This window comes from Phascolarctos cinereus, unplaced genomic scaffold (assembly GCF_003287225.1).
Source record: "Phascolarctos cinereus isolate Bilbo 61053 unplaced genomic scaffold, phaCin_HiC Scaffold_2;HRSCAF=192, whole genome shotgun sequence".
In the NCBI taxonomy this organism is placed as follows: Eukaryota; Metazoa; Chordata; class Mammalia; order Diprotodontia; family Phascolarctidae; genus Phascolarctos; species Phascolarctos cinereus.
Window position 1 is genome coordinate 250,897,703 of NW_027555625.1, and position 12,408 is coordinate 250,910,110.

The 12,408-nt window shown below is 43.3% G+C and overlaps 1 protein-coding gene across 1 annotated transcript in view; it reads right to left on the bottom strand.

Moving 5' to 3' along the window:
- Positions 1-3,890: 3,890 nt before the first annotated feature.
- Positions 3,891-12,408, bottom strand: part of KCNQ2 (potassium voltage-gated channel subfamily Q member 2) — a 146,923-nt gene continuing 138,405 nt past the window's right edge. The window contains exons 12-14 of the mRNA XM_020981581.2: positions 9,456-9,679; positions 6,243-6,351; positions 3,891-4,881 (exon numbers count right to left, since the gene is read on the bottom strand). Of these exons, the coding sequence (XP_020837240.2) occupies positions 4,623-4,881; positions 6,243-6,351; positions 9,456-9,679 (592 nt within the window). The 3' untranslated portion in view covers positions 3,891-4,622. The remainder of the gene's footprint in view (positions 4,882-6,242; positions 6,352-9,455; positions 9,680-12,408) is intronic.

Genomic DNA, 12,408 nt, shown 5'->3' on the forward strand with positions numbered 1-12,408 from the left:
CTCTTTCTGGGTTTGATATAAGACTTCATTTTTGCCCTCAGTAAATCCATCTATAGGGTGTGAGCAGCAAAAAGACTATTCCTTTTTAGAGAGAAAACTATGAGCTACTCATTCCCTATTTGGGGGTGGAAAATGCAGGGATATGTATGTGATCATTTTACTTCTTAATACACTGAGCACAGACAGGTCAGCTGGGCCCCTGAGCCATATAATCTTATGTCAGCCCAACTGCCTTTTCACTGGGGCAGGGGTGGAGATGGGAGGATTGGAGGATATTTTTGTCTTTCTTTCTGTTGAATGAAACAGAAAAGAGAAAAGTCTTGCATCAGCCATAGTGTGGGTTCTCTCATGCTCCATTGGGCTCCATGCTCACAATTCATGCACGAAGGGGCCCAAGGCTCCCTCTGGCTCAAAGCAGACGTCAGATGTTAAACAGCTTGAATGAGGAAAATGAGGTAGGGAAATAGAGAAATATTTCAGTCTTTTTAGTTCTTGTACACAATTCAAGCATTGAAGCTAAACCCCCTTCACCCATACCACATGACTGGCTTTTTTACCTACCTTTGTTTTTTCGTTTTTGTTATTTTTGAAGGAAAACTATATCAAAGAGTTCGCCTATGGCTCATTCTGCAGTCCCAGGACCCTAGCCAGGAAGGATCTATGATGGGATCTTTTCATTCTGATTCCACCTGAGCAGTTAATGAGGCTGCAGAGATTTTTCTTTATCCATGTCCACAACAGGGTTCCTAGTATGTGGGCAAATTCAACATAAGGACTGTGGCACCTGGGCCTGAAGCCAAGAGGGAAAAGAGGAGCTCCCTGCTCCCCTTGGGTGGGCCAAGAGCTCCACCCACTCCTCTAGACCTGGCCTCAAACAATCACGAGCCCAGGAATGACTTAATTCTTCAGACAGTGAATATCAAACGCAGTCTATGCATGAGAAAGTAAGCACTGAGATTGTCTCCTTGCCTGTGGGTTTTATAAGTTTGTCATTTGCAACCTACTCATTTATTTTACTGCCCACGAGGAACTTCATTTCTCATGGGGAAAATGCCAGGCAATGCACCAAGTTTAAATTCCTGGGGATTAAGTTAAATCTTTGACAGGACTAAGAATTCAATATCCAATGTGGTGTTGGAGTGGGACATGGGAATTAAGAAAGACATTGATTTACTCAAAGTTTGGCACCTTTCATGTTTCTCAGATAACTGGCATTGTTACAGCCCCAATAGCCCTGACTGAGAAAGGAACAGGGCCTACACATCACACCTGTCAGGTGAGTGCCTGGGATGTATGTATCTATGCTCATTTCTCTACAATCCAGGCTTCCTTGGTCAAAGCTAGCTAAAATTCTCACCTTCCACTCTTGTCCAGTTACTCTCTGAAAGAAACCTGTTCCTCAGGCTTCTGATCCCTGAGTTACCACAGACAAAGCCCTGAAAAACGGTCAAGGTCCTGTGGAGGGCTGAGACAGCAAGAAGTTGGGGCAGGGGAGAGAGGGAGGGGGTAGTCAGAATCACTCAGGGAAAACTTCCTTTTCCCGAATTGCCAAGGTATGGGCCTCAACCCGCCCTGCACTTCAGCAGTAGAGACCTGTAATCTACAACTGAATCAAAACACCTGGCTAAAGAGTGAAACATAGAGCCCTACTGATTCAGTTGTTAGCATGTAGGCATACATGCAAAAGGATAAAAAAAAAAAGGAGGGAAGAAGAAGAGGAAGGAGGAAGAGAGAGGAAAAAGGGTAAGAGGAAGAGGGGAGAAGAAAAGTAGGAGGGAGAGGAGGGAGGAGGAGGAGAGGAAAAAGAAGAAAATTTGCTTCACTGATTTTTTTTTCCTATTCTAGAAGCGTGACCTCATTGGTAAAAGGTACATGGAAACTCCCTCTACCCATACAGATCAGCAACTCATCTATACCTATTCTTAGAATTGTCTGGGGCAGGACAGGCAACTGGCTTACCCAAGGTCACATAGTCAATATATAGCAGAGGCAGGACTTGAGACCAGGTCTTCCTAACTCCAAGGCCAGACCTCTGTCCACTATGCCAGGCTAAATTCTACGTGATTGTCTTTAGTAAATTCGGTTAGAATAATCTGGTGCTAGGAATGTGTGAATATCCATGGTAAACAGGACTTCCTGGCTTCTTCAGAGCACCCTGCCAGAGGGCAGACAGTGGCCCCTGAAGGGCTAACAGTTCAGATTCAAGGGCAGCACAGTCTCCTACATAGTACGTGCTGAGAATCAGGGAGAAAGAACATGGCCATTTGCCTACTATTGCTTTATCAGGGAGATAGAAGATCATATAGAAGTCTACATGTGACCTAGTCATAGACAAAGGCACAATCCAGGCTGCTCTAATCACTTCAGTAAAGCATACTGGAATCATACTAAGAGCTAAACGCCGTCATGTGGTCTGGTGTGAAAGAGGTTTGCCATTTAACAAATGAACAAACCCAGAGAAAGAGGCCCTTGAGCTGAGTCCTAACCTAGGCGAGTATTGGGGCGATTCTTTGGGTCCTTTGGTGGGGTACTTCTTATGCCGGGGAGTTGAAGGGGGTGGGGGACCCACAATCATATCTATCCTGGCAAAGTAAATAAGAAAAAAGACACCAGCAAAATGCATAATGAAGCAACATGTGGAACAGAGTTGATTGTAAACTTGCAGAAACATAAGGAATAACAAAAAAAAAAACAGATTTCCCCCCCGTTTGGAAAAATACATCGTATTCCACTCAAAACGGTTGATGAAATATTTGCTTGTCCTCTGATTTGCCAAATCATTTCTCAAGTTCAAGCAAAGCATTTAATTCAGGGAGCCAGGCATCCACACAGCATCACTGCTGTATTCCCTGAAAGCAGCATGCAGTCCCCACTGGAATATATTTGCATATCTGTGGCATTATACCAGCAAGGATGTTGGCTACAGAATAACATATAGTCTCAGTATTATCAAGACGACAGAAAATATCCTGAGCTCCTTTTTTTTTCCTCCAGAGCATGAAGTTAAAAGGAAAACTTAAGAGACGAGAGAGCCTGGTAAACAAAACACAACCATAGTGAGAAAAAAGGGTGAAAAGAGAAGGGACAGAAACACCACAGTTCAGCACAGACACACAGAGAGACATAACAGCGGTTGCAGTGAGTGTAAGTTTGTCATCATGGAGGGTAGATGGGAATTTCCCCCAAGGCTCCTTCTGATGAAGTTTTTATTTACTAGGTGGTGCCCACCCTTGCTCACACAACTTCGCCCACCTCCAAGAAGGTAGCCAGTTCCAAACAGGAATACCAAGTATTATAATGACAACAATAATAATAACAACAACAAGCATTATGTAGCACTTTATGGTTTGCAAAGTATTTTACATGTTATCTTATTTGATGGATTTATACAGTAGAATTGACTCCCCAAAACTCAGCAAAGAGGAAGTGGCTATCATCCTTGGCTACCAGCCGTGGCTGTCCCATAAAAGCAATATCCTACATTTAAATATAGCCAAAGAATCCTTTTTCCTTCCTTCCCAGGCCTCAGAGGAAACCCACAGAAGACCAGCCAGTATCAGAATGGGACTCTTTTTTCAGGAATGAGACCTTCTTTCCTTGTGGCAGAGGGGCTATGGCCACTGAAGAAATATCTCAGTTATCTTCACTATTGCCTGAGGTAGGATATGGAAGCCTGGAAACCAAGCATCCAGAAAGAGGCCCGCAGGAAAAAAGAGAAAGTCATGTGCCCTTGAGCTTGCAAGGAAATCTGTTTAATTGGGCTTCAACAGAAATGACAGCCTTCCTCCTCATCCCCACACACACACACACACACACACACACACACACACACACTCCTGCACATGTGCATGCACACACTCACATCCACACCAACTAGTGAAAAGCCTGTTTTCTGTGTATACAGAAATATGTATACTGAAGCACTTGGGCTAGCTCTTTCTGATCAAAAAAAAGAGGAAAATGTTCTTTTTCTGTTAGAGCCAAACCTGGAGCATCTTTCCTGTTCTTTGTGTCCCACCCCAACCTCTATGAAGAATCACCTCCATCAGGGAGGAGGCAGGGGTGGCAGAGGAGAGGAGCCTACCCACTCTGTTCTCGAAGGAAAGAAGGTACCAAGCAGCATGTCTACCACCAGGTGGACACACAAAAATCTCTCTGGTCACATCATTCAACAAATTTGCTCAGCCCTCCATCCATCTGTCCATAAGCTTGAACCAAGGAAGGAGAGAGAGAGGGGGAGAGAGAGAGAGAGAGAGAGAGAGAGAGAGAGAGAGAGAGAGAGAGAGAGAGAGAGAGAGAGAGAGAGAGAGAGAGAGAGTAGGAGACTAAGAGAAAGAAAGAGAGTGGGAAGAGAGAAAGTGGGGGATAGGCAGAGTGAAAGAGGTTAAAAGAGAAAGAGAAAGAAAGAGGAGAAAGGGTAGGGGGGAGAATGAGAGAGAGACAGGGACAGGGAGAGAGAGAGAAATTCAGCATAAGCACAGAAGAGGCTAGATGGACCCAGTCTAGTGCCTTCTGTCTGGTCTCCTTCCTATACATTAATATGGAGCCAATGAGAAAGGTTAGTTGTGAGATAACCACCCCCACCTCCCCATTCACAGGTACAATTATTAACCCACTTTACCTTAGTTACTTGGAAGAAACCATGAGTTTTTCCCTGGGATTTCATAAAAAGATTGAAAAACCCAAAACAAAGGAGCCAAGCTCTTACACCCACCCCACGAGAAAACCAAAGCCAGAGGAGTGTCTTGCCTGGACTGAAGGTTTTTAATCCGGGATAACATATCCAGGTGTCCAGCTGAGTACTGTTCAATGACATCCATCACATCATAGGGCCTTAGGCTCTCCTTGAACTTCCGTTTGGAAACAAGGAAGCGCATGACACTGAAGGAGAAGACAAAAAGGGCTTTGCAATCTCCAGACCAATAGAAACCATAACAACGTAAATACAGGTCATGCCTTTGGATGCTAGATTGGGTAGACCCCATGCCCAGCCCTGTCCTATGCCCCCAGTATACCTCTTTCCTTCCATCTCAAAGGACAGAGGATTCGAGCACAATGAAGGGGTCAAAGTGTTCCCTGGCTTGAACAACTCCAGATCATATCAGTCTGTCCTTCTGCTAAATCCTTCTACATTTCTTTTCTTTACCATGCAATTATCGTCTTGTAGAAAAGTGTAACAATTATGTGTCATACCAGTTCAGAACTTAACACTTTTTGAAGCCCTTTCCCTTCTCTTTTCTCATCTAACAACACCTCTGAGTTAGACAGCATAGGGAATATTATGTCCATTTTACAGATGAAGAAGCTCAGGTCTGGAGAGGTTATAGTCCACAAAAGATAACACAGTTTATCAATGGCAGCACCAGGTATTGCTTGGAGTTTTCTGCCTCCCAAGCCCAGTACTTTAGCCACTCTTTTACCGCTGACTTTCTTTTAATAAGTAAGACAAAGCCCTCGGGAGAGGGATGTGCATTAAGTTCCCAGTATGTGATGGTGGAAGATATCTGAAATAGGTCCCTGAAGATAAACTTCACACTTTTGCCTAAGGTAGATATTTGCTTGTTTGGGTGACTTCTGGACCTTTTGCTTTCTCAGGTACCTTATAAGAACCCCTCACGCCCTAGTTCCAGAACTTTTAAGTTCTCTCTCTCTTTATTTCCTTCTAGATCAAGAAGCACAAAGCAAACAGGAATGTCAGAACTGGATTAAGCATCCTTGGTGTTTCTTTTGATTCCTTATGATTTCTTTTTGCAGCAAAAATATGTCAAAAGTTTAGTTCTGCAAAGGCCTATGTATACAGAAGCATAAAGGCAACTAGATGGTACAGTGGATAGAGTATCACGCCTGAAGTCAGGAAGACCTGAGTTCAATTCTGGCTGTATGACCTGGACAAGTCACTTTACCATTATTTGACTCAGTTTCCTCATCTGTAAAATGGTGATAATAACAGCACCTACCTCCCAGGGTTATTTTGAAGACCAAATAAGATAATAATTATAAAGCACATAGTGCCTGGTATACAGTAGGCACTACATAAATGTTAGCTATTATTATTATTTTACAGGCAAGGCAACCTAGGGAAATGTGTCAGTAATCACTAGATGGAATCTACAACAGAAAACTCTCTTGAGGCTCTCCCTTTTCACTTCTTACAATGCTCTATAAATTCTGCCGGTGAAGATAAATGCTTCCCCTGTGTCCCCTCCCCTTCTCTCTCTTGCCTTGGGTGCTGAGACTCTTACCACACTGCCCTGATGCTGACTTTCAGGCCTGGAGTCAGATCTTCTGTCACAAACTCACAGTTGCAGCTTTTGTTGTCATCCACAATGTCCTCTCCTGGGAGACTTGCTTCTAGGTGAAAGAAAACACCGGCTGTGAATTACCTGCTCATTACCACGTCTGGAGGTAGTCATAGAGCCCCAAACAGCAGAATGATGCACGTAGGGGAGGAGCATACTCATAACCACACTAGGCTGTTTGGGGGTGCCCAGGGCAACAGCAAAAACACCCCACGGCCATCAGTCACTCATAATTGAGTCTGTATAGTGACTGCAAGAGCCCAGTTAGTATACAACTTCCACGGGGCCCGAATCAAGGCCTCTTCTGAAAATCCCTATCACTGCCAAGGGCACCCCACCTTCCCCGTCACCCAGGCCCTCCATCTCAGTGTCACCTTTGAGTACTCATTGTCATCCACACTACATTTCCAATCTGTTGCCAAATCTTATCTTTTCTACTTCATAATATCTCTGGTATACATCCTTCTTTCTAACACACCAACCCCACTTTATTTAAGCTCTCACTACCTCATACCTAGACTACTGAGATAGTCTTTTTTTAAAAATAATTTTTATTGATTTCTTTGGTTTTTTATATCACTAAAATTTCTTCCAGTACTCTTCTGTCTTCCCTCTCCCAGAGAGCCATCCCCACATTAAAAATAATAATAATAATATTTTTAAAGAAAAAGAAGAAGGGGGCAGTGAAGTGGCGCAGTGGATAGAGCGCCAGCCTTGGAATCAGGAGGACCTGAGTTCAAATTCGGCCTCAGACAGTTGACGCTTACTAGCTGTGTGACCCTGAGCAAGTCACTTAACCCTGACTGCCTCACCAAAAAAGAAAAAGAGAAAGAAGAGGGAAAAAATCAGCAAAACTGATCCAAAAAGCCTGAAAATACATGCAATGTTCTACCCTGGCAGCCATCCAACCTCTGCGAAGGAAAGTGAGAACTATCTTCTATTTCTTCTTTGGGGCCATATTGGTTCTTTCAATTGACATCTCTACCCCCTTCAAGAAGCTTTTACTAATTCATGATGTGGTTAGTGATGACTTTCTAATCCCAGTCATTGGATATTTATTTTGTGTATTTATTTGCTTCTCTGTGAATATAACGTCTCTCTGTAGTAGAATACAAGCTCCTTAAGGTGGTCTTCTACCCCCTTTTCGCATTTGTCTTCCCATGCCTAGTTCAGTGCTTAGAACATGGTAGACCCTTAAGAAATTCTATTTGATTGACTGACCAAGGTGAGCAAAAATAAGGATTGTTATACCCATTTTACAGAGGAGGAAACTAAGGCTCAGAGCAGCTAAATGATTTGCCTATAGTCCCATAATTTAGATCGGCAAGATTTGAACGTGAATCCAGGATATCTGACTCCAAGCTCAATGTTCTTTCTGCTACCTCAATGCTCTTTCCACTCTGCACATGAAGAACATCAGTATCAAACAGCGCCATCCAGAGGCAACTATGTGGATAGAGCTCTGGACCTGGAGTCAGAAAAACCTGAGTTCAAATCAGCTGAGACACTTACTAGCCAGTTGTGTGACCTTGGGAAAGTCACTTAACCCTGTTTGCTTCAGTTTCCTCAGCTATAAAATGGGGGCGACAATACCATCTACCCCCCAGAGTTGTTATAAGAATCAAATCTGCAGAGGGCTTAGCACAATATCTGGCACACAGTAGGTATTAATAAACACTTGTGTCTTTTCTTCCAACTCCAATGTAGCTGTGTTAATGGAGGGTAACAGAACTGTAGATAAAAACAATCTGTTCTGTTTCCAGAAGCAGCTTGTTATCATATCAAGATATAAAAGTCAGGAAACTTGGGTTCTAGGCTTGACTGCCACTAATTAGCCATGTGACCTTGGACCATTATTTAATTAACCTCCTTAGACCTAAGTTTGCACATCTGTGAAATGGGGGTGCAGTTCCAATTACCTTAGAGGACTGTTGTAAAAGGTCAGTGATATCTCATGTATGTGAAAGGATTATAAATCAAGATGGAGCACTAGCATAACAGTGATGGTGATGGCAAGTGGCTTTGGAGATATATCTCTGGGGATTAGATTTAGATTATACAAGTGTAGAATGCTCTTGGATGTTACTACTGTAACAGCATATATATACTTAGTATACTATATATGCTATAGACGTGTGTAGAGTATATGCTATATACACATACAGGGCAGCGAGGTGGCATGGTGGATAGAGCACTGGGCCTGGAATCAGGAAGACTCATCTTTCTGAGTTCAAATCTGGCCTTAGACAGCGTGTGACCCTGGCTGAGTCTCTTACTCCTGTTTGCCTCAGTTTCCTCATCTGTAAAATGAGCTGAAAAAGGAAATAGCAAACCACTCCAGTATCTTTGCCAAGAAAACACCAAATGGAGTCACAAAGTATCAGACATAACTGAAATGAATGAACAAAATATACATATGTATATACTATATACATATATACACTATATATACATACACATACATGGATGGGGTAAAGAGAGAGGGAGAGGGGGGAGGAGAGAAAGAGAGAAGAAAGGGGGAGGGAGAGGGAGAGAAAGAAAGAATTTGAGGGGTTAAAGATTTATTGTAACTAGTAATGATCTCACTTCCTAGGTGAGACTTTATCCAGTCTCCCCAGCTTGTTTTCCTACTTAACTGCTCCCTGAAATTCAGGGGACATATCACTCTCTTGGTGATCAACACAAAGTTTGCCTCTCTCTGATTTTCCCTAGAATAGGGAAGGTAGTTAAGCATTTGGGTTTCAAAAGATTTCTCGGTCATACAGAAAATAAATTAATTTAATATATCAATTAATCAAGAGATTAAACAGAATAGACACTGATTGTCAATAAACTTGAAAGCAAGAAAAGATGTGACCTATCCATGGAGTACTGTGCTCATTGTAGTATAGGCATTCTTGAGGCCTGGAGCTATATTAGGGAACTGCCTGGCCTGCCTCACAGATCAGAACTTGGTACCCTCACCTACTCTACACATGTTCTCTGACCTCAATATGTTACACCTCAATATATTACAACTTTAACTCCTACGTTAAGCCTCACTGGTTTGCAAACCAACACTGGGTCGTCTTCTGGCCACAGTGACCTAGAAGAAAAGTCTGAGCCTTTAGAATCACCCAAACTAAAGGCACAACCTAATTAATCGTTTGGTCTCACCTTCGGAGTTCTGCCTCGATGCTGCACCCTTGATCCGGAATGCTTGCCGAGCTCGGTTTCGATCCCCAAAACTCCAGCTCTTGGGCACTTTGCTTGGGCTGTCCTCAATGCTCTGGTCTGCGCTGGGTGACCTCCGGACAGTCTGGGCCTGCGGAGAACTTTTCCCCTTGGCACCAACGCCTCGGGGACTGGAGAAGACACGATCTTTCAAACTGACCTTCTGACTGTTCAAGTGAAAAACCAACAGGAACAGACAGACAGACACACACACATACAGAAAAACAGCAAGAGAAGTCACTCCAGAAAGAACACACAGGCTTTCTTTCAAGTGCTTATGACTGACACCACCTCAACTCAATGGAAGAGAGACTCTGGCTGGAGAGCAAAAATATAAAACTAAAAAATGGGAAGGCAGAAAATGGCCGGTTCAGAACAGCTTCCACAAGAAGGAATTGAAAAAGCAAAGTGGGGAGGGGAATTAGTTCAGAGAAAAATTGGCTCAATGAAGAAGGCTGAAAAAGAAATGCCCTCCATTCTCAGGAGGATGTGAAACAGGGTAGAGTCCACAGGCTTGACCTGGTCCGTTCCCAAGTCAAGAGTCCGGCTCAGGTGAAGACATCAGAATGAGGCCCATGGAGTGACTAGTGATGTTTATGAATCCTTAAATCACTTTTGTGCTATCACCCAAAGGCATCAGAAGACTCTTCCTTACCTGTCCTCATGTTCCCACCACTACCACCTCCTTGAGCACCCACTAAGAAAATTAACTTGGCGCAATGAGATAATGTCAGTCAAAAATAGATCAAGAGAGAGAGAAGAGGGAAAGAAGAGGGAGAGAGGAAGGGAAGGAAAAGGAAGAATAAAGAAAGGGAGAAAGAAGCAAAGAAGGAAGGAGGGGAAAAAGAAAGAAGGAAGGGGAAGGAAAGAAAGAAGGAAAGAAAGAAAGAAAGAAAGAAAGAAAGAAAGAAAGAAAGAAAGAAAGAAAGAAAGAGAGAAGAAAGAAAGAAAGAAAGAAAGAAAGGGAAAGGAAAGGAAAGAAGGAAGGAAGGAAGGAAGGAAGGAAGGAAGGAAGGAAGGAAGGAAGGAAGGAAGGAAGGAAGGAAAGAAGGAAGGAAGGAAGGAAGGAAGGAAGGAAGGAAGGAAGGAAGGAAGGAAGGAAGGAAGAAAAATAAAGGAAGGGAGGAAGAGAAAATAAAGGAAGGAAAGGAGAAGAGAGGAGAGGAGAGGAAAGAATAGGAGAAGGAAAGGAGAAGGAAGGAAGGAGAAAGAAAGGAAGGAAGGAAAAAGAAAGAAAGAAAGGGAGAGAAAGGAAGGAAGAGGAAGAAAGGGAGGGAGGGAGAAAAGGAGAAGAAAAGAAGGAAGAAAAAGAAAGGAAGGAAGAAAGAGAAAGAAAGAAAGAGAAAATATGTTTCCTTTCCCTAAAACACTTTTTTCTAGTTCTTGGGGCTGATCTATCATTTGCCCCATTTGCACCGAGATGTTCTTTACTGAAACTTCCTAATACCCACCTGGATACCATCTCTCCTCTTTTGACCCACCCCCAACTCAACTTAAGCCAAAGCCAAAAGCAGACCCATGCTCATTAACAAGTGGCAGACTAATTATAGATGACTGAGTCTACAGAGGAGCAAGTATCCAACTTGATATGATTTGATACCCATATTTCAGAGACAAACACATGTGTTTGGTCCATGTCCTTGGCTGGAGGTGGGGGAAGGGCACACAGGACATTTAACTTGGACCATTTAGGATCATGCCTCACCATATGTGAGGTCCCTGCCTGGGTTCTATCAGAATGACAACGGAGCAACACCATTACAACTTGTCACTATGACTTATTTGCAAGCCTGCCCACTCCTAGTAGGCCTATGATTCAGAGAGCTGAGAGTCATTTAGCACAGAAGCATCAGTGGCCTTGGTCATCCAGGTTCAGGGATGGGCATGCAGTACCAAAGTCTGAAAGAATCGGATCTGTTGGCCAAAATGTAGGGGCTTTACTCATGAATGGGCAACACAATTCCTGTCGTAGAAGTTCCTTTGCCCAGAAGAGGGAAAGAGGTCAAATGCACTAAAGCAAACTACCCCTGTTCTTGTAAGGACTTGAAATGTCCTCTTTGTGAGTTTGTCTGAAATAATGGAGCTGTCACTTGGGGTTCAGACATCCTTGGGTTATAAAAAGATCTTCTGTAATAGGATCTGACCTACATAGAAGATGGTTAAAGTTGGCCTTATATACATTTAAGGGCAAAGCTTCAGTTCCCAATTATGGAAACAAGCACCCCTTTACAAGGGGAGGCCAGCTTCTTCCCACCCCCCACAATCATGTGGGGTTAGAAATCAATCAACTTGCTTCTGGGGCACATCTTTGAGATAATTCAATTTTTTCCAAAAAAAAGGCTCTTTGGTTCCCATCATCTTAGATTGTGTCTGAGCTTCTCTGAATTCACTGTCTTTTTTTTCTCATTGCTCAGTTGCCATGGAGATGACTGTGACACCCCCAATTCACTCACAGCTGATTTTTCTGCAGCAGCAAGGGAAAGAAGATGAGGCAGGGAAGAATTCACTCTAAATCAGAAAGGATGAACTCCAATTGATCACTGCAATTCTTGCCTCAAGAATCAGGGGATGTGTCTCTTCTAGGCCCTGCTGGTCTTGTTGAGACTTCCAAAAACAACTTTAAAATACCTTTGGCATTGGGAAGCTTCACAATAAGCACACCACGGTAATGTGCATTCCCATTCCTCACCCCCACCTCCATGCAATTTTCTGGATAGAAAAAATTTAGAGTCTACATTCAGACACAATCTCTCTGCAGGGAAGGACATAGCTTCAGGCTGGAGGGGCACAGGGAAGGAGAGTAGGCAAAGGGATGAAACAGAGAAAACCAAAGGACACAGACACTCTCAGCAAATCTAAACCCATTTTCTCACCCAGCAGGAAGGCCATGCAGAGG